Below are 24,425 nucleotides of genomic sequence, written 5' to 3' on the forward strand. Positions count from 1 at the left end.
TGTCAGGAAGCGTGTGTTAGTTCGGTGTCGCCGGCGACAGCTCACAGTGTAAGGTTTAGGGAACAGCAGTGGGGGCTGCTGTGTTGCCCTCCCACATCCCAAGAAAACTCAGTATATTAGTAAGTTTGATACTTCTTTGTATGGATGTAAAACTGCTGATTTTTGCTTTGATTGCTTGAAATAAACCATTTCAAATCAAATGAAGTTAAATCAAAAAGAGGCCCTGTCAGCATCCACCTCATTTTAATGGAAGCTGCAGTAATGCACATTAATTTCACACACTTTTTTTTATGCTGTTTATCCTCAATTGTTTTAGGATTGAAATGTGTTACACCAAATTTTAATGGGTGGACAAACTTATGTAGAAAAAAGAATAAAAATTGTCCATGCTGCTATCTTCTGTTCCTTAAAAGATAAAAATTTGTGCATCTTTACTTTTGTACATTTTTCTAATACAGCTGTTTTGCAACAAACCATCTGAGACTAGTTTACCAGCTAAGAGATAGAAAAATAATGTGAATCTATGAGATATAAGGTCACTATTTATTTCAAACAAAAGGTAAAGGTGTCTCTAATTCATACGAATGCAATTTGAATGTAATCACTGCATTTGTGGCACTGTTTCTGTGACCATATCCTTTAATCTCTAATGAGACTAAATGAACCAATGATTAAATCAAACTCCCACCGCTTTTTTCAGGAGACGAACGATACAGGGGATACATTAGCATGAGAAGATAATCATCTGAACGTCTTTGATATTGACTTCTTTCACTTTTCTGCTCGGATACAGCAGAGGAGGGTGGAGGGAGAGGGCTGCCGTGCCTCCTTGAAGCTTTTAAAGGAGGAATGTTTTGCTGTGATTCAGAGTGCATTCATGTAACCCCAACTAACACTGCAAACCGTCGCGTGGCGGTTTTAGCATAAATGGAGATCTGATAATTAATTCTCATTCCTCTCCTTGCAATTTACCAACATGGCAACACATCCTGATTCATTTCTGCAAAGAGCATTGTTATGACAACACTTTTGCTGCTAACATGGTGTCCTAATGTGCCCTATTAGATCTGAAGAGGACTATATTTATTAATGTAAAATGGTAATTTAATTATCTCTTCTTTAAAAAAATATTTTAATTCCAAATCAACCCTAAAGGCACATTTTAGTCAATAACACATTCAGATGCTTCAAACTTAACAGGCAACATAGAAAATAAATGGACTAATCTATAATTAGTTTGTTGCAGGGAGACCATATAAGGAAAATATGACTGCTTGGGTTAATTTGAAACAACATTTATTTAAATAAGGAAAACATAATTATAAGCCCTAGAAAGAATAAAAAATGACAAACGCTTATGGAAAATTGATTTTTTTTGTTTGTAATTTTTGCTGGAAAAAGTATGGTGGCCCTGAAGTGCAAATCACATCAAGAAATGCCAAACATGTTAAAGATTACGATGACAATAAAAAAAAAGCGACATAAATAATAATTAAAAAAAACCATTACAGTTTAAAAATTAAACATTTCAGAAAACAAAGGTTATTTTCAGAAATCAAAATGACTGTTAAAAATAGAAAAGAAATAAGAAAACCACTAAAGGTAGGTATTATGGGACGTCCGCTTTCTTTTTGCTTTCATTTATAATATTTCATTTTAATTTCTAGATATAATTTCCATTTTATATTTATAATATACATTCCATTGTCACCTTCACGAAAGTGAAGGTGACAGTGGTGCCTGTGGTAATTGGAGCACTCGGGGCAGTAACCCCCAAGCTGGAGGAGTGGCTACAACAGATACCTGGAAAGACCTCAGACCTCTCAGTCCAGAAAAAGGAACAGTTAAGATACTGGGCAGGACCCTCATGCTCCCAGGCCTCTGGTAGAGGACCCGAGCTTGGGTGAGAAACCACCCGCGGAGGGTGAGAGGGGCATTTTTTTATATATATATACATATATAGCTGAATTATATAAAAACAGAATAGAAAATTTTGGAAGGAATGATTAGGAAAGTTGTTCTCCCACCAGTGTCTGTGCTGTCATAAGAAATAATGTGTAAATGTGTTTTATTCAGCTGCACTTTCTCCGAACTCCTGTTTAAGCCTGTCGTTTTAAAAAGGGGTGACCCTTAATTTGAAGGACTTAAAGACCTGTCGTTTCAAAGGCTTAGGGCTTAAACTGTAGGTATTGAGAGATAACTCCAACATTACTCTCATCCGAGTATTACAACTGTGCTTATTTAAGATGGAAAGCATCATAAAGTCATTGGTACAGGACTAAATGCAGCTATGAACTGTGATTGTAGTCGTTTTTAGTCCTTTATGACATTCTCATTTTCTAAAAAAATATCTAAGACTCCACTCCTTGATCACATAAATCCACAAATTAGAGCCACATGCACCCGTGTGGTGTATGGGTTTTCCGGGCCCATGAAAGGTTGTAGAGAGAAGCGGCACCACCTTAAGAGAAGTGCAGGTCAGTTTTGCACTTCAGGGAACATCATCAAAATGGAACATTTGAATGTCGTATGTGTAGTGAGTTTATCATGACGTATTTGTGGGGATAATGTAAGTTACACATCCTAATGATGTATAGGTGATGCTGTCATACAAGTGCCCTTATGCGCACTTCAGCTGTTAGTAAGGTGTACGTAGTGTCTATGAACTGACCGCATGCAAATGCTGCACGCAAGGGGTGTTTACGACTTTGATATCTTTTGTGTGGGCCACCTGTGTACAGGTTTGACAATTTTTCACCCACAGACAAAGGGCAGTTGCCCTTGGCAACGCGCTTTCAAGCAATCGCTTCTAATGAAAAGGCCATGTAGACGCGCATATACTCAAAACTCTTACGTTCACGCATCACTACAGAAGTCACTAAGTCTATTTCCAGGCTAAACGTACAAAATGTGCTCCAATGGAACACTCGATGAAAATGAAACCAGTTGAACTTTGACCAGTCAGGGACTAGGATTTGGTACTGATGTATGCGTAGTGTCCTTTTCAAAATTCTGAAGTGCCAACCGTTGGGAAATCAACCATGGAGGAGAACTTAACAATTGTGTTTTTGTGTGCCCGGCCGAAATTAAATGACATTAAACCGTTCATATATCATAATAGATATTGTAGTTGGTGACAGACATGCGCTAGTATCATGTAGCAACAGTCCAGTGTAAACACAACTTGCTAAAAGTGTGTTCAAGAACCTGCGTTCAGTTCGTTCGTAAAAGTCCATCACATACTTGGTGTGGCCTAAAGGGTAGAGCTGTAGAAACTGGGATTTACTGACAAAAGTCCAGTTTATTTTACATCTTCACTCATTTTCTTACACGTACTCTAAACTGGCAGGCATTCAAAAACTTTCTACTTCTGGCCTCTGTTTTGTTTTCCTGAATTCTTTTTTTCCCATATTAATCTTTTCTTCCTAAAGTTGAAAACTGTTTTGCTTTGCATTTATGCACCATGTACCTCAAGCATATATCAGCTGTCGTCCATGTTGTGCAGCAGCTAAATCGGTTAAGGAAAAAAAGAGATGGACTGATGCCGCACCTTTACGTAGAGCTGCTGGAACTCGTCCAGGTTGAGCCGGCCGCTGGGACAGTCCTTCAGGAATCCCTTGTACCACTGCTTCAGCTCGTGCTCGTTAAACTCCGTGTTCTTCACCAGGTCCTCCATCACCTCAGGAGTCAGCTTGCTGTTCTGTTTCCCCATTTTTCCTGCACACAAGAGAACGATGCAGGACGAGCCCACAAGCAAATGATTGATGTCGGCATCTTTCAAAAGACAACACAAAGCAAAAAACGGAACACAAAGGCGCGCCTGTGTGTGATGTGCTGGGAGTGATTCAGGAAAGCTGAAACCAAAGATTTGTAGATAGCTACAAAAATAAACATAAACAAATGAGGAGTGGAAGCAAGAGCCGGATCAGTGGGACATGTAGAACTACTTACTTTTCGGTTTTTTTTGTATTTTAACTTTTCCCGAGGGTCGTTTCAAATATGTAACGTACTTTTCAAGTACAAGTCACAATCTTTATTTTAGTTTGGCCGGGGGTGCAACCTATACTCGAGTGCAACTTATACGTGCTTTATTTTAAATAAATAGGCTCTTGTGTTTGTTATTTTCCCACTAACAATCATTAGAGGGCGCTGTGTGTGTCAGTATTAGCTACTGACAGCAATGCAGAAAAACTGCCGGCCTCGGTTTGTTCCAAAGTGAAACAGACAATGTTGAATTTAACAGATTCAGTGATTTGAAGTGACACAAAGATTTTAGTTGACTTGTTAGCATGTTCTTTATGCTATGGTTATCCTAATAATCGCTCAGATGTTGCACTAATATCCTAGACATTCTGCCTCGTTTTCTCTGAGTGGTATGGTATGGTACACCAGGCAAGAGTTTCCACTCAAAGTTGGACCGTTACGGCGCATGCGGGTGAAGACTGATTGCGTAGCAATCAGCAGCTCTTTATTTATTTATTTTTGCTTGGCTTTTGGTAATTTGTATATACAAGTCATTTAATGTTGCTTGAGAGAAGACTGCGGGCGACGAAGAGGAATACAGCCAGAAACATTGGCGCTCGGTTAGTACTTTTTTTTTTGTAATGACCTTCTGCCAATCAACGAGTTTCATCATGTGACAACAGAAGCTCCGCCCTAACCGGTCTTTTTCATTTCTCAATGGAGCTACAACCCCTGGGGCCCCAAAATAATACAGTTCGGAGCAGCTTAATGGGTACATTTTGTAATGAAATTGCTCAAAATACTGGATCCGACCGTGTCGTATTGCTCACTGGAAACAAGCCTTTATTCAATCCCTCCAATGTTTCATGAAACTAAATACAGTTACAGTATTGAAGCTACATATATTCAGTCTAATATTATCTATGCAGTTATTAGGAATTACATTTCAGGATGAAATGTCCATTCTTGTTCACATAATTTGTGGAATAAATTTCACACAAAATTGCGACTTTTAGTCTGAAAAATACGGTAATCACAAAAAAACTAAAATGTTTTATTGTAGGAAAAAGCTATGAAGAAGAGTTCCATTAAGATAAATCAGAAAACGTTATTGCATCATTGTCTTCCGCATGCGCCGTTCAGCCTGCATGGCGCCAAAGCTGCAATGCTCTTCAGTCTTTATGAGTTCTTAACAAATCCCATCCATACCGGGCCATAATCTTTCATTGGACCTCCTTGGCATTAAAAGACCAATAGCAAGTGTGCAGCGCAATGCCAGCTTCCCTACAGGCGCAGTGGTGAGCAGGTGTTGCAGCTAATGTACTGCAACTGTGCCACATATGTTCATTTGATGAAGCACTGGCGCTGAAACTTAGTTCCCTGCAGGATTGGTTTTTCCATGTGACCTGAGATTGACTTAAAAAAAAAGTCAGTACATCCCTTTGGATTCGGTTTAAATGATGATAAATTTCCTGTGCGGTGAGACCGACTTGTGATGCTTTTAAAGGCGCCTCCCATGTAGAGCATTTTATTTTACACCTCAATGCAATTCTGGTCGTTTAATTGATGTTTTACTAGCTTTGCTCTTGTGACAACGCAGCATGGAAATGCTTTTCAGGTGACTTTATCTCCCTGGATGTTAGTCCATCATAAAGCAAGTAGACAACATCCAGGCACTTTTCCAAAAGTGTCTCTGTCCACATTTACTCTAGGATTTAAGGCTGAAACATTAAACTGCCAGAAAGAGTTCCTCTGTGACAATTCATGAAGAATATATTTGGCAGTGTAGGGTACACCGGATTATAAGGTGCACCATCAAAGAATGGTCCATTTTTTTGAAATGATGCCATATATAAGGCACTTCAACCTTTTGTTTCTCTTCATGCGAGACAACAGTCACAGATAAATCCCTCAGTCTGTCAGACTTTACTAAATGCGTTCACAGGTACTCTAGAACTTGTTTGTAACACGTTAACAGTGTAACCTGTAACTCCCAACCTTGCTTACAACACATAAAAAACAGTCCAATACTGCTACACGTTAGCCGTGTTAGTGTATTCACAGTAACACCCAACCTTAACACTTAACATTTTGACAATGCGCCAATCGCTTCGGCATTAGAAAAACCCAATTAATCCATTTCTGAGGTTCTCCAGATTAAAGGGAATTTAAGGCTATTAAGTGTATCTTATAGAGAAGAAAAAACATTACTCTCCCCATATTTGTGTTGTTGTCATTGCAATTTTTGGAGACGAAAACATTTTTATCAACCATTGAGCAGGGTAATATCCTGACTTCATGGGTAACATTTGACGTGGGCGCCAGCAGGCATCACTTTTATCAAGACATCTGATTGGTCAGTTTCTAACTTCAATACCTTGCACTATAAAAACAATATGATGAAAAGAAAAGGGTAGCAGACCCAGAATGATTATTCTGACCAGTATAATGACTGAGTAGTAGCTGTTTATTTGGATTCCTTGGGACGAGCGAGTCAGTTCTCATTTATAGTCAATACTGTACTACAGTTCACCCTGAACAGTTGGCCAGTCCATCGCTAGTCCTAATTTAAATAGTTTTTTTATAGACAAAGAATCGTGTTTAACTCAAATGCTTCATGTTCCTGAAAAGCAAAAACTAAATTGAGTAATTATTAATGAAATACCTGCAGATAAAAAAATAAAGTTCAGTTGAGTTATTAAAAAAAACGCCAGAGTGATTTGCCTTCTTGGTTCTTCTGTTATCAGACTCGGGTTGTGTTTTAACATGCCTGACATGTTTTGGCAGTTAGTAACTATATGCACTATAGTAACTATAGACAGTATGAACTTTATTGCATTAACCAGAGTGATTTGATCAACAGGAAAGACTTACAGTGAATTGAGATTACTGGAAAGTGAATCAAGATACAACATGAAAAGCAAACACATTTTTTAAAATGCATTATTTTAGGGAAATTCGTTTTTCTAAACTCTGTGCTCCAGACCTACTTGATTTCTTCAGATAGTCTGCTTTTTTAGTAAATAAAAAGCTCAGCAGGGTCCAAGAACTAAACAAGTAAACAAACAAATAAATCCTGGTTTGGAGAAAGGATTACTGTACTTCTTACCTTAACTCAACTTTGTCCAAATGAAAAAAAGCCATTTAATACTGCTTAATGTATTTGGCATTTGGAAATGTGTTAAATAAAGAAAGCTATTCGTTTGCTCTAAAGATGCCTGATAATGTAACAACTAGTGAAAATGTAGAAATAGTTTCCATCTTGATTTGGCTAAATTTAGCAGCTTTTCAGACCCCACAGTGACTTTTCATCAAAACGCAAATGGTATTAATTCTGTTGCAACCTTCTGTTTTATTTGTTATTGTGATTCTGATTTAAATCTTGTTTTACGTGTGTCTCCTATTGCTCTCTTCCACATTCTCGGGAACCTCACACTTTAGTTCTCGAGTGGCAGTTCTGTGTCTTTTCCAACCACCCCTGCCTTTGCAGATATCAGAAACAACTAATTCATGTCATAAACAATAAGAAAGGAAGGCTATCTTAAAAACTACAACGGTGGTGGCCCTGAAGTCCATCCCTGTTGTAAAGGGTTAAAGTCTCTATGAAGCTAAAAGCAGGAATTGCTCATTTGGTGAACAAAAAAGGTTTTTCGTTTCAGATGTCTCACCACCCCCCCACACTATATTCTGTATTCCTGCATCGCCTAAATGTATTTTTGAACTAAAGTGAGAAAAGGTCATTTTGAACTGTAAAATGTTCTGTTTTTTTTATTTTAGGAGGACATTTTTTAAAAGAAAAGTGAATCTATCCGGGTCCAGAAAAGACAACATGCATTTTCACATAGCAAAATTACGGTAGCTAAATTTGTTATCAAAATAATCTTAAGCCAGAAACAGCCTAAAAATCTAGCTGATGCATCTCAACTTGCAAGTGAACCTTGGTGTGATTCTCAGACAATGCAAACAGGGATAAACCATCTAGGAAACCCAATAGCAAAAGTAAACTGCCCAGTCTAGATCAGTGTTTTTCAACCAGTGTGCCGTGGGAGATGGTCAAGTGTGCCGTGGGAAATTGCCCACATTAACTGATTTAACAAAATTTTCCATCTCCAGGATATCAGCTCTTTGTTCATCCAAACAGGCCCTGATAAAACAGAGAAGTTAGGAATATGAAAGATCGTAAAATAATTTTTTCTTTGTGTTTATTTGATTCTATTAAAGACATTTTGAAAATTAAAAAATGACGGCACCGCGATTTAGCTGCAACTAAAGCCGTTTTCTGAAAAGTCCCGTCCCTTTATCTGTCTCTGCCAATCAAACTTTTGAATCTTAATCACATGTCATCAATTTGACCAATCAGAAGTCTTCACTTCCTTGTTCTTAATTCTGCTGATAAAGTCGCTCAGTTCTAACAAAAATACCAGCTAAAGCTCATCTTTAGCGGTGTAGCTTTCCACAGAATCTGGTGTCAGACCGTGGAACAAGTGAACAAAACAATGAAGCTCAGAGACGCTAGTCTTTCTGCCCTCGGCGGATTATTGAACTGCATCTCCCATGATGCATTGGGTTAAAGTGACAGCATGAGCATCTCGGCGCACAATGGGCCTCCCCTCTTAACGTCTTGAAACCACAACAGACACACATCAAACAGTTTTAAATCTTTTAACTTAACTTTTATTACATCTTTTAAAAAACAGCTGCAGCTTCCAGCTTTTTCTGCCACAATTATCACAAAAATGCATGAGAGATTGTGGAGGGGCTGTAGATCAATACAGACTGAGTTTCTCCTTTTTTTAATTTTTGGATGCTGGTGTGCTGCGGGATTTTTGTCAAGGTTAAAGTGTGCCGTGGCTCAAAAAAGGTTGAAAAACACTGGTCCAGATGACCCAACTCCCAATGTTAAAGTGCCTAGGATAGCACAAGGGTTACACACGCTTTGCAAGTTAAACCAACTTAGATCAATCAGGGACTCATTCTTGGTAGTAACGTATGGATAGTGTGTCTTTTAATTCGCTGAAGTGTCAACCATTTGAAAATCAGTCATAGAGGAGAAATTAATAAAGGAATTATGTGACACCAAGTCATTCATATATCGGAATAGAGCTGTGAAAGAAAAAAGCCTGGAGCAAAATTCACGAGATTTGCACCACTTTGACATTTTGCACCAAGTCTCTTCCAACTGTAGGTGGTGGACATGCGCTAGGACCAGGTAGCAACAGTCCAGTGTGAATACCACGGGCTAAATGCACATTCAAGAATGTGCGTCACATGCCCGGTATGTGCAGTTTAAGAAAGAGATTTGAGGCAGAGTTGGATTTAGCAGACATGAAAGTGTTGAGGTTCTCTTTGAGAGTGACGAGGATGGATAGAATGAGGAATGAATCCATCAGGGGAACAGCTCATGGTAGATGTTTTGGAGATTAATGCAGGGAAGCAGATTGAGATAGTGAAAGAGGAATTGTGATTTTATAGTAAAAAGAGGCCAATAGGCAGAATAAGGAAGAGATTCATGGATGTAGGTATGACAGTATGAGAGAAGAGAAAGCAAGGGTGATTCCGCCAAAGGTGGAGTCTAAAGATTAAAAAGACGAGAAGAAAGCAAGTATTGCCACAGCCCTGAGCGAGAGACGTGTCATTGTTTTCTCTAGCCTATGAGCAAACAGGTTGCATTCAGTCCAGCAGCTTTTTACAGGAAAAATGTGAGAAATTAAAGCAGTTTAGCTAAAGTAATACCCTCATTTTTCAAATAGAAGCTTTCCAAGAGTCCAGGAATGCCAGTTTTGTGTTTCCGTAACGCCCTAAGCTTCATGTCCGTCCATAAATAGAAGAAACATTTTCTCATTCATAACCGACTCTGCCATCCATCTGCTGCCGTTTCACTGTGGAAATCGACTAAACTGCTGCTTGGGGATTTTTCCGTGTGATTTAGGAGCAAAGCAAACCATTTTTCTTTCTATCCTCTTTTATTTTTCCAAAAAAAAATGCATGTGGCAGTCTGAAAAACATCAACAGGGGCAGGTAGTCTTTTTTGTGGCATTTTCTCTGCTTTAAAATCGATTGTAAATTGTAAACATAAATAAAAATAAATTGTGTTTCATATTCTAAAGGGTAAAATAAGCATAAAAATAAATGTAAAAAAAATTTCTCCCAAGAATAGAGGATCCAAATAATCATTCCTCTGTTGCATTGCATTCAGATCGGCTTAGGCTGAAGGCAGCAGCTGTAGGAGGAGACATGCATCCTGGGAAAGATGACACATTGGGTGTCTTTGCGTGTGCACGCCAAGTATGTGAACCTTTACACAACAGCGAGCAAATGCATCACCGCCACGTGTTAGCAGGCCAATTCGACCGTCAGCTCATGCTTGCGTCACGAGTGTTGACATTTTCAAATGCACGAACCTCCAAATTCTACACCGAACATTTCAGCAGGACATGGATCTCGGGTGTGGAGCCGAACAGCCATCCTCCTACGTCATGCTCGCAAAGTGCTTACTAAAGCTCAGACTGCTTCATAATGCATGTGCTCCTGGCCACACCGTCTCCTGTCATTCATCCAAGCAGTGGGGCTGATTCTGAGTCTGGGCTGTGTGCAGCTGTTGGCCCATTTTTGCTCCCACAACTGGGCTGCTCTGGCACATATGTTCATAGATTTCGGTTTACTTTGTTGCAACCTATTTGACTCGTCGCATTTAAAGGCTGCCCGACCAAAAGATGCAACCCAAATTTTCAAAGTCCTACTCCCATCATCTTTTCACCTGTTGTAAAAGCGTTCCTGGTAGTCTGGGATTGTGATTATGCCGTTTTTAGCCTACATTTTAAGAAACTGTGTCATTTTCTAACAAAATAGTTTCTGCAGAGCAGCAGGAGTTCATTAGCAATTCACTTCTGAGTTGTGGGTGGGACCGTTAACAAGGAGCTACCCCATCCCCCCTTCCCGTCCCTGTTACTGAGAGCTCTCTGTTTACATGTTCTCCCGCTAGCTTACAGCCCATCACATCCATAACCTAGCGTTACTGGTGCAACAAAAATTGTGATCAATATTGGAGCCATCCAGCCAGACAGATTTGAACCAGACGACAGCTCAGACGAGGAAAGTGAAGACATATTGTATTTTTCTGAACATAAGCTGGGTTTTTTTTGTTTGCAGTCTGGCCAGGGGTGCGACTTATACTCAGGTGTGACTTATATGCGATTTTCTTTAAAGCAACAACCGCAAGAGAGCAGAAGAAAAAGCGCTGCTCAGTCTCCTAAAAGTGTGACTTATACTCCAGTACGACTTAGTCATGATATTTTCCTTCTTTATTATGCATTTTTTGGTGCATGTTCGGAGCAACTTATATTCGGAAAAATACAGAACATGGATTTAGTCATCTACATATGGATCCATCAGAATGAAGCGGAGCAGGGAGCTTGTGGCCCACCCAGATTATTGTAGGATCTTCTTAAAACTGCATTTTTTCATCTGCTCTGGATTCGAAATGATTTGAATAAAGAAATACTCAGAAATGCCATTTTAAGCTTAATTTGTTTTATATTTTTTCCTTTATCGTCAGAAAAATGTCACAAAAAAGATAAAAACTCCAAAAACCCCATTTTCATCAGAGTGGGTCTTCAACTTTTTGTCAAAGAAGCAAAACAAAGAAGTGTTCTGCAAAAGCGTGATGCTCCAGTTAACTGGCAACACTGCACACCCCAGCCCTGCATCATCACCCTGTTAAGTTCATGCAGTGCGCCGTTTTGCGCAGCGACAGGCTGGTGCGGTGCATCCTCAGTATTTTTGACTGAGAAGCAAACCCCTTCGCAGAGACAGCATCATTCCAAATCTGAGTCACACACCTTATGCTCCCCCAGAGGAGCAGCAGCCTTTTTAACCCGGAGACGTGGTCATGCTGCAAGGGATGAGTGTTGCCCCCTGAGCCTGGCTGTGGGGGTATTGCATAACGCCATCCCTTAACCATGATTTGCCAACAGGGACTGACCTTGAAAAGAAGGCAGAGCCCCGGTGAGGCGAGAAAAACGCAGCAATCTGAGGGTGCAACTGGCTGGATTTCAGCATAATCCTGCCTCCCTCCTTGATTAGAAATGGGTGAGAGGTGGGGGCAAGGCAGATTGCGCTCATGTCTGCATTGATTTGGGGTGGGGTGGGGGGGCTCCCCCCCCCCCAGTGATGGGTTAAAGAGTGCCCCCCCCTTCTCCTCCTCTTCATCATTATTATCTTCTTGCCACACACATCCTCTGCAACATCAGCACCAGAACTCATCACACCACAGCGTGCCTTGTCACACCAAGCCAACGCACACTGGTGACAATTATCACCGAGAAAATTCACACCCAGCCACGCAGACAGAGGATTACATAAACCACTGATTGCCTCTTCACTTTGGATGAATCTAAAAGCCTGCCGGGCTCCATATGTGTGCGTGAACCCAAGCGCGCTAATCTCATGTGTGCCAAATATATGTATCTATATATATAGATAGATATAAACATCTGGAGGCGCAATTACTAGATTACAGATTATTTTTAATTTGTGCCTCCTTTAGGACAACTAATCCTTCTTAGAAAACCTAAAAAAGGACGACGCACCAGCCGGGATCATACTGAAATCCATGTAAAATATAATGTGCTAAAAAATAAATAATAATAATAATAATAGTAATAAAGCGACTTTTTTAACTGGATTTTACGCACAGCATCCTTCCTACCTTGCAAGAATGTGAAGTCAACGGGAGAAGTCCGGCGGTTCGATGCCTGGAGTGGGCACACAAAAAACGACCACTGCAAGGACGGGGAGGGGGAGAGGAACAAGGCGACTGAGGCGCTCGTTTATGGAGCCAGGAGGAGACGGTCTGCGCTGCTCTCAATGAATTTGGACGCGTTTTGGTCGTTGTTGTTGGTGGTGGTGTCGGGGTGAGGGGGGAGGAGAGTCACAAAGTGAGCGGCGCAGGTCCGGCGGTGGCTGCGACTGAACGAGAGTGATGCTGCGCTGAGAGGGAGGGAGGGAGGAGGAGGGAGAGACAGGGAGGGCGCACCCCCCCCCCCTCCCGATCTCCCCCAAGCTGCGAGGCTGCGCCGGTTCAAGCTCACGAAACGCTTCCAACTAGAAGTGGGTAATCGATACTAATCCAATATTAGTCCGAATTTGCTCCCGGAATGCCAGAAAGACGACCATTTAGGAATTCGGCCATCGGTTAAGTCAAACTACGCAGTTTCGATCTTTTCGCGCCACTGTGTTACGACTAGCATTAGCCTAGGCGCTAACTCGAGAGGAAGGTAACTTAGTTTGAAGTTTGAAATAAACATTTTTTTAAGGTAAGTAAATCGATAACAAGGTGGAAACGAAAATGTTATAAAATATTTATATTTTTAAACAGTAACTTAGCTTTTTAATTGCAATTTAAGTTAGATGCTAGCTTTTCCTTATAGCTAATCTAGTTCTTCACTCTGGAAATGTTAGGAATTATTAAGAAGTGTAAAGTTTTACTTTTAAGATTTATTCATTTTTGTTGTAATAAGAAAAGCGAAAAACCGGTCGATTTTTTTTGAATATGTTCTTTTTTTATGTGGATAAAGTTTTTTAGACTTTCTATCAGGATAATAGTAGCAAAAAAAAAAAAGATTATCTGTAGCTACACATAATATTCAAAATGTTTCACTAAAATGTCTATGAAGCATATTGATTGATCGATCGAGTGATTGATTGATTTTATGCATTGTAGTCAAAGCAATAAAGAATTCAAATAAACTTAAAGAGGAGGGGGGTAGAACCCTGAAGCAGCAGATGTTTATAATCATTACAGTCAGGTTTATAAGTAATATAAATCCAAAAGGGGGCGGGGCCTGTCCACACACACCCAGCATCTTTGACATTTTCTGGTATTTAGCCTGATAACAGGATACAGTGTCTGGAAATGTGAACTGCAAAAAGAAACCAAACATGTTTTGTAATTTATATGACATTTGTCTTATACTCAGCACTTGATCCAATTACTCATTTAAACCGCTATTTAGAACAGCAATAGTAGCATACAAATTCAAATACCTAATTTGATTCAAAGTATAATCAAACAGGTGTTAAGAAGCCTTACATTTGACCTTTTACACACCATTTAGCTCATTTTTTTGTATAAATTTCATGGTCCCTGCTTTGCAAAGTGGAGCATACAATTATAGTCTTTAAGATAAACTTTCTCATTTGCAGTTCTCTACCTGAGGTTTTTTGTGCTTTCTTTTGAAGATAATTTGTTTTTGAAACTCGATTTTAATGTTATTTAGATGTGGCTCACTTTTCACACGTTTGTGTACCCTAAAGTGCAACACATCGTGGCTTTAATATATGTTTATATAAATGATAAATGGCTTATTAATCCTGGAAAGATGTAGAAAAGTATTTCACACTTTTTTGCTTTGTTATAGGGTCTGTTTGGATTGATAGACATGAAAGAAATCACTGAAGCTTTTGGATCAGAAGCAGAGAGGAAACTTTCTTCACCATCTTCTGCTAAATGGCCAAGGATTGATTCAGGAGACCTCAGTGTGAACAGCAGGCCTAATTCACCTTTGACACCAGTTGATCTGCAGAAGTCTGGTGGCCATACCTGGGCATCAGAGTTTGAGGATTTTCACACCAAACCCTGTGATGAAACATTAACTGTTGCCTATGCTCTGCACACGTCTGCCGCCCACAGCATTGGCTCACACCCAGAATCCTCCCAAGTAAGTTTCATCATTTCCGAGGGACACCAAGCTCCTGTGTGGAGAACTGAGCATCCACTTCTTCCCAACACAGACGAGTTCAAGTTTTCTCCAAGAGATTATTCAGGTGTGCCTCCCACTTCAGCCAACACTTACTCATCCAGCTCTCCTGTCTACAAGCAGCAGAGGAAATCACTTGAATCTGGCTCTCCTGGCAGCTGCAGTTTTCTCTCTGGAAGTGATGAGGAAGGGACACAGGTGCAGACTAGCATCGGTCAAACGCTAGCAGTAGCTCTTAGTTCAGCCCGGTTTGATTGCGCCGATGATGCAGTATGTGTCAGAGGTCTCTGTGAAACGAGGAGCCAATTTGCCGAAGTCGAGGAGGGTAATCCGGAGTGTGATTTCAGCAAGAATATTCTTTCCCCAGCAGTCGTCTCAAATCCTGAGGAGGTTGTTTTGGGGAATCTAAAAGAAGGCGAAGGAAAGGACAAGAAATGGGAAATATGGATTGGTAAAAGTGCAGATGTCTTTAACTGTGGTGCAGACACAAAAGTTCATGAGAATGGCATGAGGGAAACTATCATCTGCTCTCCTGCCAAACGTGTCGAGGGATCAATTCTACTTGATGCTATGGGCGAGAAAACTGTGTATCCTGAAGTTAATAACCATGGTGAAGCTTTTAGCGCAACTAACCCTGCAATCAGGGTGGAAACTGTCAACAAATTTGAATGGATGCACAGTTACTCAGCCAGCACAGCTGATCGGCTTTGTTTTCACTCAAAGAACTTACAGAAGGTTCAGGAATCTCCAGACCAGAGTGAGCAGAACAATGCCTGGCTCTGCAAGGAAGCAAGTGAGGCCTCCTGTCAGTCGATCGCACAAACACAAGCTGGTTTTGTTACCATCTATAGTTCCCTTTGCATGAATGGAAAGGAAGGGAATTGTCAGCCGCACTCCAGTCCCAGCGTTACCCCTTGTGGAACACAACGTGGGCATCAACCAGAAGACCTGAGTGAGGCTGAGTACAAAACAGAAGAGATTTTACATTACCTGAAAGATAAAAAAGCAGTTAGTTCAATGGAAAAGCTCCTGTCACCAGGTCAACAAAATCAATGCTTCACAAACCAGAGAGAAACGGTTAAAGGTGAAGGAGAACTTGAAAGAAACGTCAAACTTTTGTGTCCTCAACCAGCTAGTTCTGACGTTTATGTGATGGATATGAGTAAAGAAAAAGAAGTAGTAATAGATGCTACAGAAGAAATCAAAGCGGTTGGGTGTGAACATTCAGAAATGTGGACAAACAACAGTGTGCATCAGCTAGCTGCCAGCAGAACGAGTGTGTGTGATGCAAACAAGCAAAAACAAATGTTACATTTTTGTTGCGATCGCCAACACAGATCGCAAGCAGCCTCCGCTGAAGACGGAGATCAGATTTTGGGCCTCACCGTCCCGTCGGCAAGCGATGCAGTCGTACCGTGTCAATTGGATCTAAGCTCGTCGCAAAACAAACACCAAAGCTCCACGGCTCTTCCCCACCATGACAGATGTGCCTTGCTCTCCTTGTCTGTCTGCAGCCGTGTGCTGGGGGCATTTGACACTTTTGAAAGGATCCATCTCTCATCAGATGACGATGACACTTGCCTTAGTTGCATCCCACCACAGCCTCTAAAAGCAACCTCTCCACTTCTCCCTTACATGCTAGTGGAGGAGAGTGGCTGTCCAGAGGATTCACCCCTAGAGAACTTCAGCGAAGAGAAGGTGGAAAGAATCCAGATTAACCCTGAAAACAGTGTAAAAAGATCTGACTGCAACAGTTTCATACATAATGAAACCCCACAGATCATTTCAGTTCCCAAAAGGCCAAAGCTACAGCCTGATGGTGGGTCAGTCTGTGAGAGTAGCCAATCAAAGACGCTTCCCACTGAGAGCGACAGTCCCTCCTGCTGCAACACTAGCTCCTGCACCGAGTTCGACATGGCAGAGCAATTCAGCAAGGTCCTGAAGGAGCTGAACTTGTTTTTTGACATCAGTAGCAATGATTTCACACAATCACCCTCCCCAGACCATTATTGTACCGACCCCTTGGAGAGAAGCACGCTAGAACCAACACAGTACCTGAAGAATCCTGAACCAGACAACTTTAGAGCCACTTCAACAGGTACGTATGTCACCTGTGAGTCACAGAATTTCAACCAGTCATTGGAATCGAACAGACATAACACACTCCTAAAAGACTTGCCTGAATAATGTTACATCTCTTTAATATACTGTGATTTCATGCCTTACTACCTTTACAGGTTGATATGGGTTGTCTGTGGGCAAAAAATGGGCAAACCTATTCAGGGAACGCAGGTGGCCCGTTTGAAATTTTAAAACCGTAGATGTCTCTGTGAAGTCGTAGAGCAGAAGGTTCATGTGCATTTTTTACAACAGGTATGCTGCAACCAACAGGTTGTAGCAAGCACTCGTGCAACACTTAAGGATAGGTAAGAGTGAAGTTGGTGAGACGTAGGCGCGATGCACAGATCACGAAGCCTGTTGTTGCTGTTCAGGTAATAAGTTAGCACTCCTTGTGTGCCCCCTGCACGCTGTTTTGCTTGCCACCTGGCTGTTATAAAATAGGACATTAGACAATCATAGTGTAGTTTGTGTGGGCATCCTATGGGCACTTATGTATCACTTGTGCACACTGTTCGTGCGGCGGTCAGTAAGGCCCAGTACGCGCACCATGCTAATGACTAGAGTGTGGCATAAGGGCACCATACGACAGCATCACTTGTCCGTCTTCAGTGCATGTTACTTGACTATACATTACTAACAGAAATATCTGCTAAAAACAGCAACATTTTGGGGGAAAACATTCCTGGAAAATGCATGTTTTTCTCTGCAGGCAAACACGTTTCCCAAACTCTCTCAGTAATACCAAATCTCCAGAATGTGCCCCGTTTCTGCTGCCAAGAAATAACAAGTAAAACCTTCCTTAGTGGCAGCGTTTGCAAACACCAACATCCCCAGCATTTCTTTCCTGTCTGCTTCTTCCATGTTTACTGTCAATTCTTTAGGGAAAGAAAAGACGTTTTTGGCGCTTGAACCTCCATTTTTTTGGTAATTCACTGAATAATGTGTCAGTTTGATGTTTCCAGTTTGTTTGTCTTCCTTTTGTTTTGGGTTTAACCATTTCACAAGCTGATATTACTCTTGTCTCTTTAAGCTCTCTTGTACTGGATTGTCTATTATTCTCTGAGCTCTCTTCTCTGCTTTGTGCTGTTATTATTTTTAGCAGAGTAGTCTGTAAAATAGAAAGTCCTGCAGTGTAAGTTCGAGTTCACACTCATTTCAACAAAAGCAGATCTGCACACTCAGCAGGTCGTGTGTCATGTTGTTTACATATTCAAAGGCTGGCGTTTTCTCAGTGTGAGAACGTGTCTTTAAATATCAACGGATGACATTTTTGACATTTTTGAAAGGTGATTTTTGACCACGTGTGTCTTTTTGTTCTCCCTATTTCCCAAAATGTTTATCTTTGTATTAAAGTGTTTTGATATAACTGCCAAAAGCTGTGTAACCTGCATAACAGGCTACCTATCTCCATACTGTAGAAACTATTGTAAATACTTATCTAAAAATAGTGGTGAAACTTTAATAATGAAAGACCAACTCTAATCATCTCTTGACCTGTTTTAAAAGCGTTCCAAGTGGTATTTTAATTATAACTGGGCAGTTTTTATCCAAAATAAAAAGATTCTGTATTGCTTTTAAGCCCTTGTGCTGTCTTGTGGGATCCAGATGACCCCACTCCCAATGTTAACGTGCCTTGGAGGCACATAAACAGTGGGAGTTGGGTCATCTAGACCCACAAGACAGTGCGCTGAACCTTTTTTCTTCAATGATTTGTGATCTTCACTGGTGTCCATGGATGACATGAAATCCTCTCCAACTTTATCCACCTTTGTCATGGTAGGGAGAACACGTCAGTGTAAGGGTGGGGTCATCTGGACACCACAAGATAGCACAAGGTCTAGGACATCAGAGTGGGGTCTTTAAGTTGAATCCAAGGATTAGGATAAAATAGAAAAATTATTCAATGCCATTTTTGCACGTTTTTTTATGGCACAGTTTCTGGCTTCCTTATCAGGTGAAGAAGCCAGCTTTAAAATGTGCAAACACGACCCCGCCGAGGCTGTCAGCAGTGACACCGAGCAAGAAGTGCCTCTGAACGCACTCCTGTCCCAGGAGGTTTCCACAGCTGCTCCAGAGAAACTCACAGGTTCGTTGTCAGCAAATAACATGAACATTTCGGTAACACTTTATATTAAGATTCCTTAACAAGCTTTGTTAACACATTAGCAAGCATTATAAATGAATTTATAGGGTGTTAGTAAGACATTTATTAGTACAATAAGTCTAATAAGGTTTATTAAATTACTTAGTTAACACATTTACAAGCATTATTATTAGGATGTTTTCAAGATGCTAATGATGCATTTACTGATATTATAGGTGCCTAACAAATTTGTCAGTGTTAATAAGCTTAATAAGATTTATTAACAACCTTTGTTAACAAATTAAGAAGTATTATTATTGTTTGGGGTTCTAGTAAGATATTTATTAGCATTATAGATGTCTCACACAAGCCTTAGTGTTCATAAGCTTAATAAGTTTTATTAACTAACTTAACGAATTAATAGGCTTTATTAATATGTCAGATGCTAGTAAGATATTTATTAGCATTATAGATGTCTTGCAAATACCTGTAAGTGTTAATAAGATTTATTAACAACTAAAGTCAGACCATTATTTTCTAAATCCATATTACTAAACTGCTTATAAGCTTTACAAATGTATTAATTAACTTTGTTAATAGTTTATTAATTGTTTTGCAGCACCTCATCTAAAGTGTGGACGTTTTTTAGCACAAACAACCACAAAGCATAAAGATTGTAAAAAGAACTTTATGACATTAAAACAGACTAAACATACACAAATCGTTCTGTAAAAGATATATAATAATTTAATTCAGACAAATAAAAAATATTAAAAAACATATATAGACTGGTGTTGGATGACTCTAGCATCATAGCTAGTAATAGGATAAAGTATTAGCATCTATCCTGAGTGAAACATTCATTGCAAATCCCATCACCAGGAGACAGTTCTCTGCATTCAATGCCAACAGCATTCAACCACATTTGCCTTGCTTCAAAGTCCACAAGAAAGTTACACAAGCCAGTCATTTTTGAAGACCGAAGACAATAAACCTATGTTTTTAACAAAAAAAATCATTTGTCTGAATTAAATTATTATATCTTTTACAGAACGATTTGTGTATGTTTAGTCTGTTTTAATGTCATAAAGTTCTTTTTACAATCTTTATGCTTTGTGGTTGTTTGTGGTAAAATACGTCCACACTTTAGATGAGGTGCTGCAAAACAATTAATAAACTATTAACAAAGTTAATTAATACATTTGTAAAGCTGATAAGCAGTTTAGTAATATGGATTTAGTAGACAATGGTCTGACTTTAGATGTTAATAAATCTTATTAACACTTTCAGGTATTTGCAAGACATCTATAATGCTAATAAATATCTTACCAGCATCTGACATATTAATAAAGCCTATTAATTTGTTAAGTTAGTTAATAAAACTTATTAAGCTTATGAACACTAAGGCTTGTGTGAGACATCTATAATGCTAATAAATATCTTACTAGAACCCCAAACAATAATAATACTTCTTAATTTGTTAACAAAGGTTGTTAATAAATCTTATTAAGCTTATTAACACTGACACATTTGTTAGGCACCTATAGTATCAGTAAATGCATCATTAGCATCTTGAAAACATCCTAATAATAATGCTTGTAAATGTGTTAACTAAGTAATTTAATAAACCTTATTAGACTTATTGTACTAATAAATGTCTTACTAACACCCTATAAATTCATTTATAATGCTTGTTAATGTGTTAACAAAGCTTGTTAAGGAATCTTAATATAAAGTGTTACCAACATTTCTTTTATAATCAAAAACAATTTATTACATCAACCATAAAGCAAATCCATCATAGCAGATCCTCACATGGATCTGAATTATTTTACTTATTTATTTTTATTTTCAATATCACAACACAGCTAGTATGATTAATACATTTGCAATGAAGTCATAGTAGCTAAATGAATCACTAACAATCTACACATCTACTTCTAAAGACCCACTCTGAGGAAATTTGTGTTTTTAAGACGTTCTTGTGTTTTTTTTCTCATGATAGAGGACAAATATGAAGAGAATTAATTGCCTTTCTTTTTTCAAATCGATGTGAATCAGGTGTAGATGGAAAAAATGAAGTTTGATAAAGCTAGCAGGAGAGGATTGAGTTTGTCTAATGCCAACCGAACTGCCCGCTACTCAGAGGCGAATTCTTTTACAAACTACTGCTGGTCTGCAGAAACTGTCCTAGAAAACGACTTTGGCTAAAAACAACATAATCATATTTAAAAGACCACTGGGAATGATTTTCCTATAGATCAAAAGATGATCAGAATGGAAATTTAACAAATATGTAGTCACTCTCCAAAGTTAGTGTCAGAACAACAAACTAAATTGAGTTTGGTGGAAACTGTTTTTCTTCCTCTAAAAACACAAAACCTGTTTTTGTTTTTGTTTTTGTTTGGAGATGCTTTTTTTTGTTTGTTGTTTTATGCATTGAATAGTTGTTAAAGTCCCATTCCAACTATATTTGTATCTCTTGAATAATTCTCAGTAGTCTTTTAATTATGCAGTTTTTAGCAGAACTCAAAAAGCTTATGTCATTTTTTTGAAAACATATTTTCTGCAGAGCAGCAGGAGCTCATGAAGAATTTGCCTCTGGGTTGTGGGTGGGACCGTTGGCGCGGAAGAAAGAAGATATGTAGCTTTCCTTTGTTGACACTCTCTGCTAGCCTACAGACCCTTGCATCCCTAAGCTAACATCAGCGTAGCAAAAGAACGGTGAGCAATATTGGAGTTATCTAGCCGTACAGTTTTGAGCCTGACGGCAGCTCAGACGAGGAAAATAAAGACGGTTTGAATGATGAAATACTCAGAAACACAGTTTTGATCTTAAATAATTTGATATGTGTCATACTTCATGAGAGAAATGCTGCAAGAGCATGCTAAAAACACCATTTGCATTGAAGTGGGTCTTTAATTGAGTGATGTTTGGCTAGAGGGAGAGCTTTGGTTTTTATGTATTCTCTTCAAACAAGCAGCAGGGGAACAATAAAAGTGAAGGACAAACATTTATTTTGAAGGATAAACAGATCAAAGTGTCAATTTGATGCTTTCAGAGCCAGAAGAGACCAAGCAGAAAGCATGGTCTTCATCCTTCATGTATGTTCCTTTCTCCGATCAAGCCAATCACAGTGAGTTTCTTTAGCTATGGTTATGTGATGACTTAATACTGAGGACTGTTCTAGCGATGATGTTGTAGTTTCACATTTCCTCTAAGCCTTGAGGTCGTTCTGAAACCTTTTAGCAAAGCTGAAGGAGCCTTGTTGTTGTTCCATCTTCTGTTTGCTTTACTATGCTGCTTACTGACATGGAACTGTGTTTCCAGGATCTTCAGAGTCGCCCCGGAGGCTGGAGCCGCTGAAGACCTGCACACGTCCAATCCGGGTCGGACTTTCAAAACGAGCCAAGACCAAACACCTGCACCGCTCGCACCCCTACTAACAAGCACTGGAGGCGTGTGCATTAGCATGTGTGCCGCCCCTACTGCTGCTCTTTTGGTAGAACTGCTCGTTATTTGCTATGTATTCACTCGGGCTTTGTGTTTATCGGCCCTGGTTTCAAGCTTAAAACAGTTCAAGGTTTCTAAAAACTGAAGTCTGTGGATTTGACATCCAGCCTTTTGAGAGGGAACCTTTTTCCTCCGTGTTTATTGTGTTTTATAAATGTTTTTACTATTTATCTGCACATGCAATCAATTATTTATTTGTTGGTTTTCTTATACAAATATTTAAATTAACTTATTTCTGTAAAACTGTATTATTTCACAAATATCTATGTCTAGTTCAGAGCTCCTTTAATAAGAGCTTTTCTAGTGTTTGTGTCGGTATGAAAGGTCTGAAATTCAGCTGAAAATGCATAAACATTGTTCTATGACTTCAAATTTCATGACTGGTGTTCATGTTTAGTTAACTGATTTAAAAATGTCATCTAGAGTTCCAATAAAAATATCGACACCTTTCTAAGGAGTTTATGTTTTCTTTATGTATTTATTGAAAATGAGAAAGTATCAGAAGGTTCTCTGAATGATAGAAGTCATTTTGGGGGAAGCGGAGCTTAAAAATAGCTTTGGGAGTAATCTCCACGTATGTGTCCCATATTGAAAATGCGTGTAATTTTCACCCTCCTCATGTGAAATGAACTTTGGTTCTTACTGTTTTAAATGAAAGAAACAAATAAACAAACAAGGAAGTTAAGGTGTTTATTCCGAGATTGTGTGCCATCGCCACATCACGGTTGAACTTTCATAGCAATTTTACAGGTTTTTTTTAAATCGCACATTATGTTCTGCGTCCTGATTGGCTGTAGACCATGTCAGTCGATCTCTGTGTCGTGTCTCCTGTAGAGAATGGGTTCAGCTAGCCAAATCCACATGAATCTTTGATCCCGATCAAATCTTTGCTTTCATTCTGTAATCCTGGCATTTTCTTTGAAAGGTTTGAACTTTGAGAGTTTAAACAAAGAGAAAAGTGGGAAAATGTTCATGTCCGTCTGAGTAAAGTGTGTAGTGAGGAGTTTAACCTCAGATTAGGGATCGTTTCATGCAATACTACCCAGCCGTTGTAACTACGTGGTATTTCTACGCAAATTTGTCTGCTCGAAGGAAAGTTGTGGAGTTTGCCCAACTAACTGGACTTTAGTAAACTGAACTTTGTATTGTTAATTATGTTTAATTTTTTTAAAAAACCTGTGAGAAGGAAACCGAAACAAAACAGTTTTTTGGCTTTTTGTCTGCTTTATTTGAAGCCAACACGGAGCAAAAGACATAGTTTTTACATTAAACCGTTACTTTTATTTATTCCACAATCCATTGCATTCTGCAGATGGAAGAAACAATTTGCTTTCCCTCAAAGTGTTGCTCACGTCTGAGACATGAGATGACATGACTTTTCTGTCAGTAAATGGAGGTTTGGGAGCATTTTGTTCCAGAAAGCCGAGGTGCCTCAGCTGGCAGACGGGCAAGTGCAAATCAGGAACAAACCATGCCATGGTATGCGTTTCCTAAAATAATTGGATTCTCACACTGCACATTCAATCTGCCTCTTAATCAGGTACAGTTAGTGAAGGCAGGGAGGTAAATTGGATTTTAGTGTGGCTGACAATGACTTTGACAGGGCTCTGCTTGTCTGAGCCCTGTTTGCTCTGTTTGTGTGTGAAGTTTGGCTCTAGTCTGTGCACAGAATCGTACATTTCTCCCATTTTTGTTTACTCAGTCATGTGCAAAAGACAGTTTTTATGACGTCTTCACATATTCATGCAGCATATTAATGACTATAATTTTAACAACTTGATACTCCGTTCCCTGTCTTTAATTACACCCCTTTCCTGTATCCACATCCTGGAAAACATCTCCTCCGTCATGATGCTGTATTCACTGCATGCCATACAGTAATGTTGCAGCATTAGTAGTACTTAACTTGAAGTGCGGTGGAGTGTCACGTAGACACTATAACACAATTGGCACCTTAAAAAAAATATCTAAGTGACAAGCCTCTGAT

At 39.4% G+C, this 24,425-nt stretch overlaps 2 protein-coding genes across 6 annotated transcripts in view; one reads left to right on the plus strand and one right to left on the minus strand.

Annotated features, from left to right (window-relative positions):
* The window catches only part of LOC101164199 (visinin-like protein 1), a 27,849-nt gene extending 14,843 nt beyond the window's left edge, over positions 1-13,006 (minus strand). The window contains exons 1-2 of the mRNA XM_004083666.3: positions 12,671-13,006; positions 3,551-3,717 (exon numbers count right to left, since the gene is read on the minus strand). Coding sequence (XP_004083714.1) covers positions 3,551-3,712 — 162 coding nt within the window. The 5' untranslated portion in view covers positions 3,713-3,717; positions 12,671-13,006. The remainder of the gene's footprint in view (positions 1-3,550; positions 3,718-12,670) is intronic.
* rad51ap2 (RAD51 associated protein 2) lies at positions 12,993-22,892 on the plus strand. Of its 5 annotated transcripts, none has more exons than XM_011491748.3 (5): positions 12,993-13,071; positions 14,382-16,818; positions 18,796-18,927; positions 21,987-22,061; positions 22,256-22,892. In XM_011491748.3, exons 2-5 carry the CDS (start codon positions 14,403-14,405, stop codon positions 22,369-22,371), a joined length of 2,739 nt encoding a protein of 912 aa, XP_011490050.2. In that variant the 5' UTR covers positions 12,993-13,071; positions 14,382-14,402; the 3' UTR covers positions 22,372-22,892. The 5 variants fall into 5 exon arrangements, with proteins under 5 accessions (XP_011490050.2, XP_023808679.1, XP_023808681.1 ...); XM_023952910.1 differs by having other exon boundaries at positions 12,997-13,075; XM_023952909.1 differs by lacking the exon at positions 12,993-13,071 and adding an exon at positions 13,110-13,277.
* Positions 22,893-24,425: the final 1,533 nt, after the last annotated feature.

Source organism: Oryzias latipes, chromosome 24 (genome assembly GCF_002234675.1).
Source record: "Oryzias latipes chromosome 24, ASM223467v1".
Classification (NCBI taxonomy): Eukaryota; Metazoa; Chordata; class Actinopteri; order Beloniformes; family Adrianichthyidae; genus Oryzias; species Oryzias latipes.

Coding starts and splice junctions, on each gene's coding strand:
- rad51ap2 (XM_011491748.3), top strand. CDS start 14,403: ATGAAAGAAATCACTGAAGCTTTTGGATCAGAAGCAGAGAGGAAACTT. Junction 16,819..18,795: donor CTTTAGAGCCACTTCAACAG/GTACGTATGTCA, acceptor CTTCCTTATCAG/GTGAAGAAGCCAGCTTTAAA. Junction 22,062..22,255: donor CTCCGATCAAGCCAATCACA/GTGAGTTTCTTT, acceptor CTGTGTTTCCAG/GATCTTCAGAGTCGCCCCGG.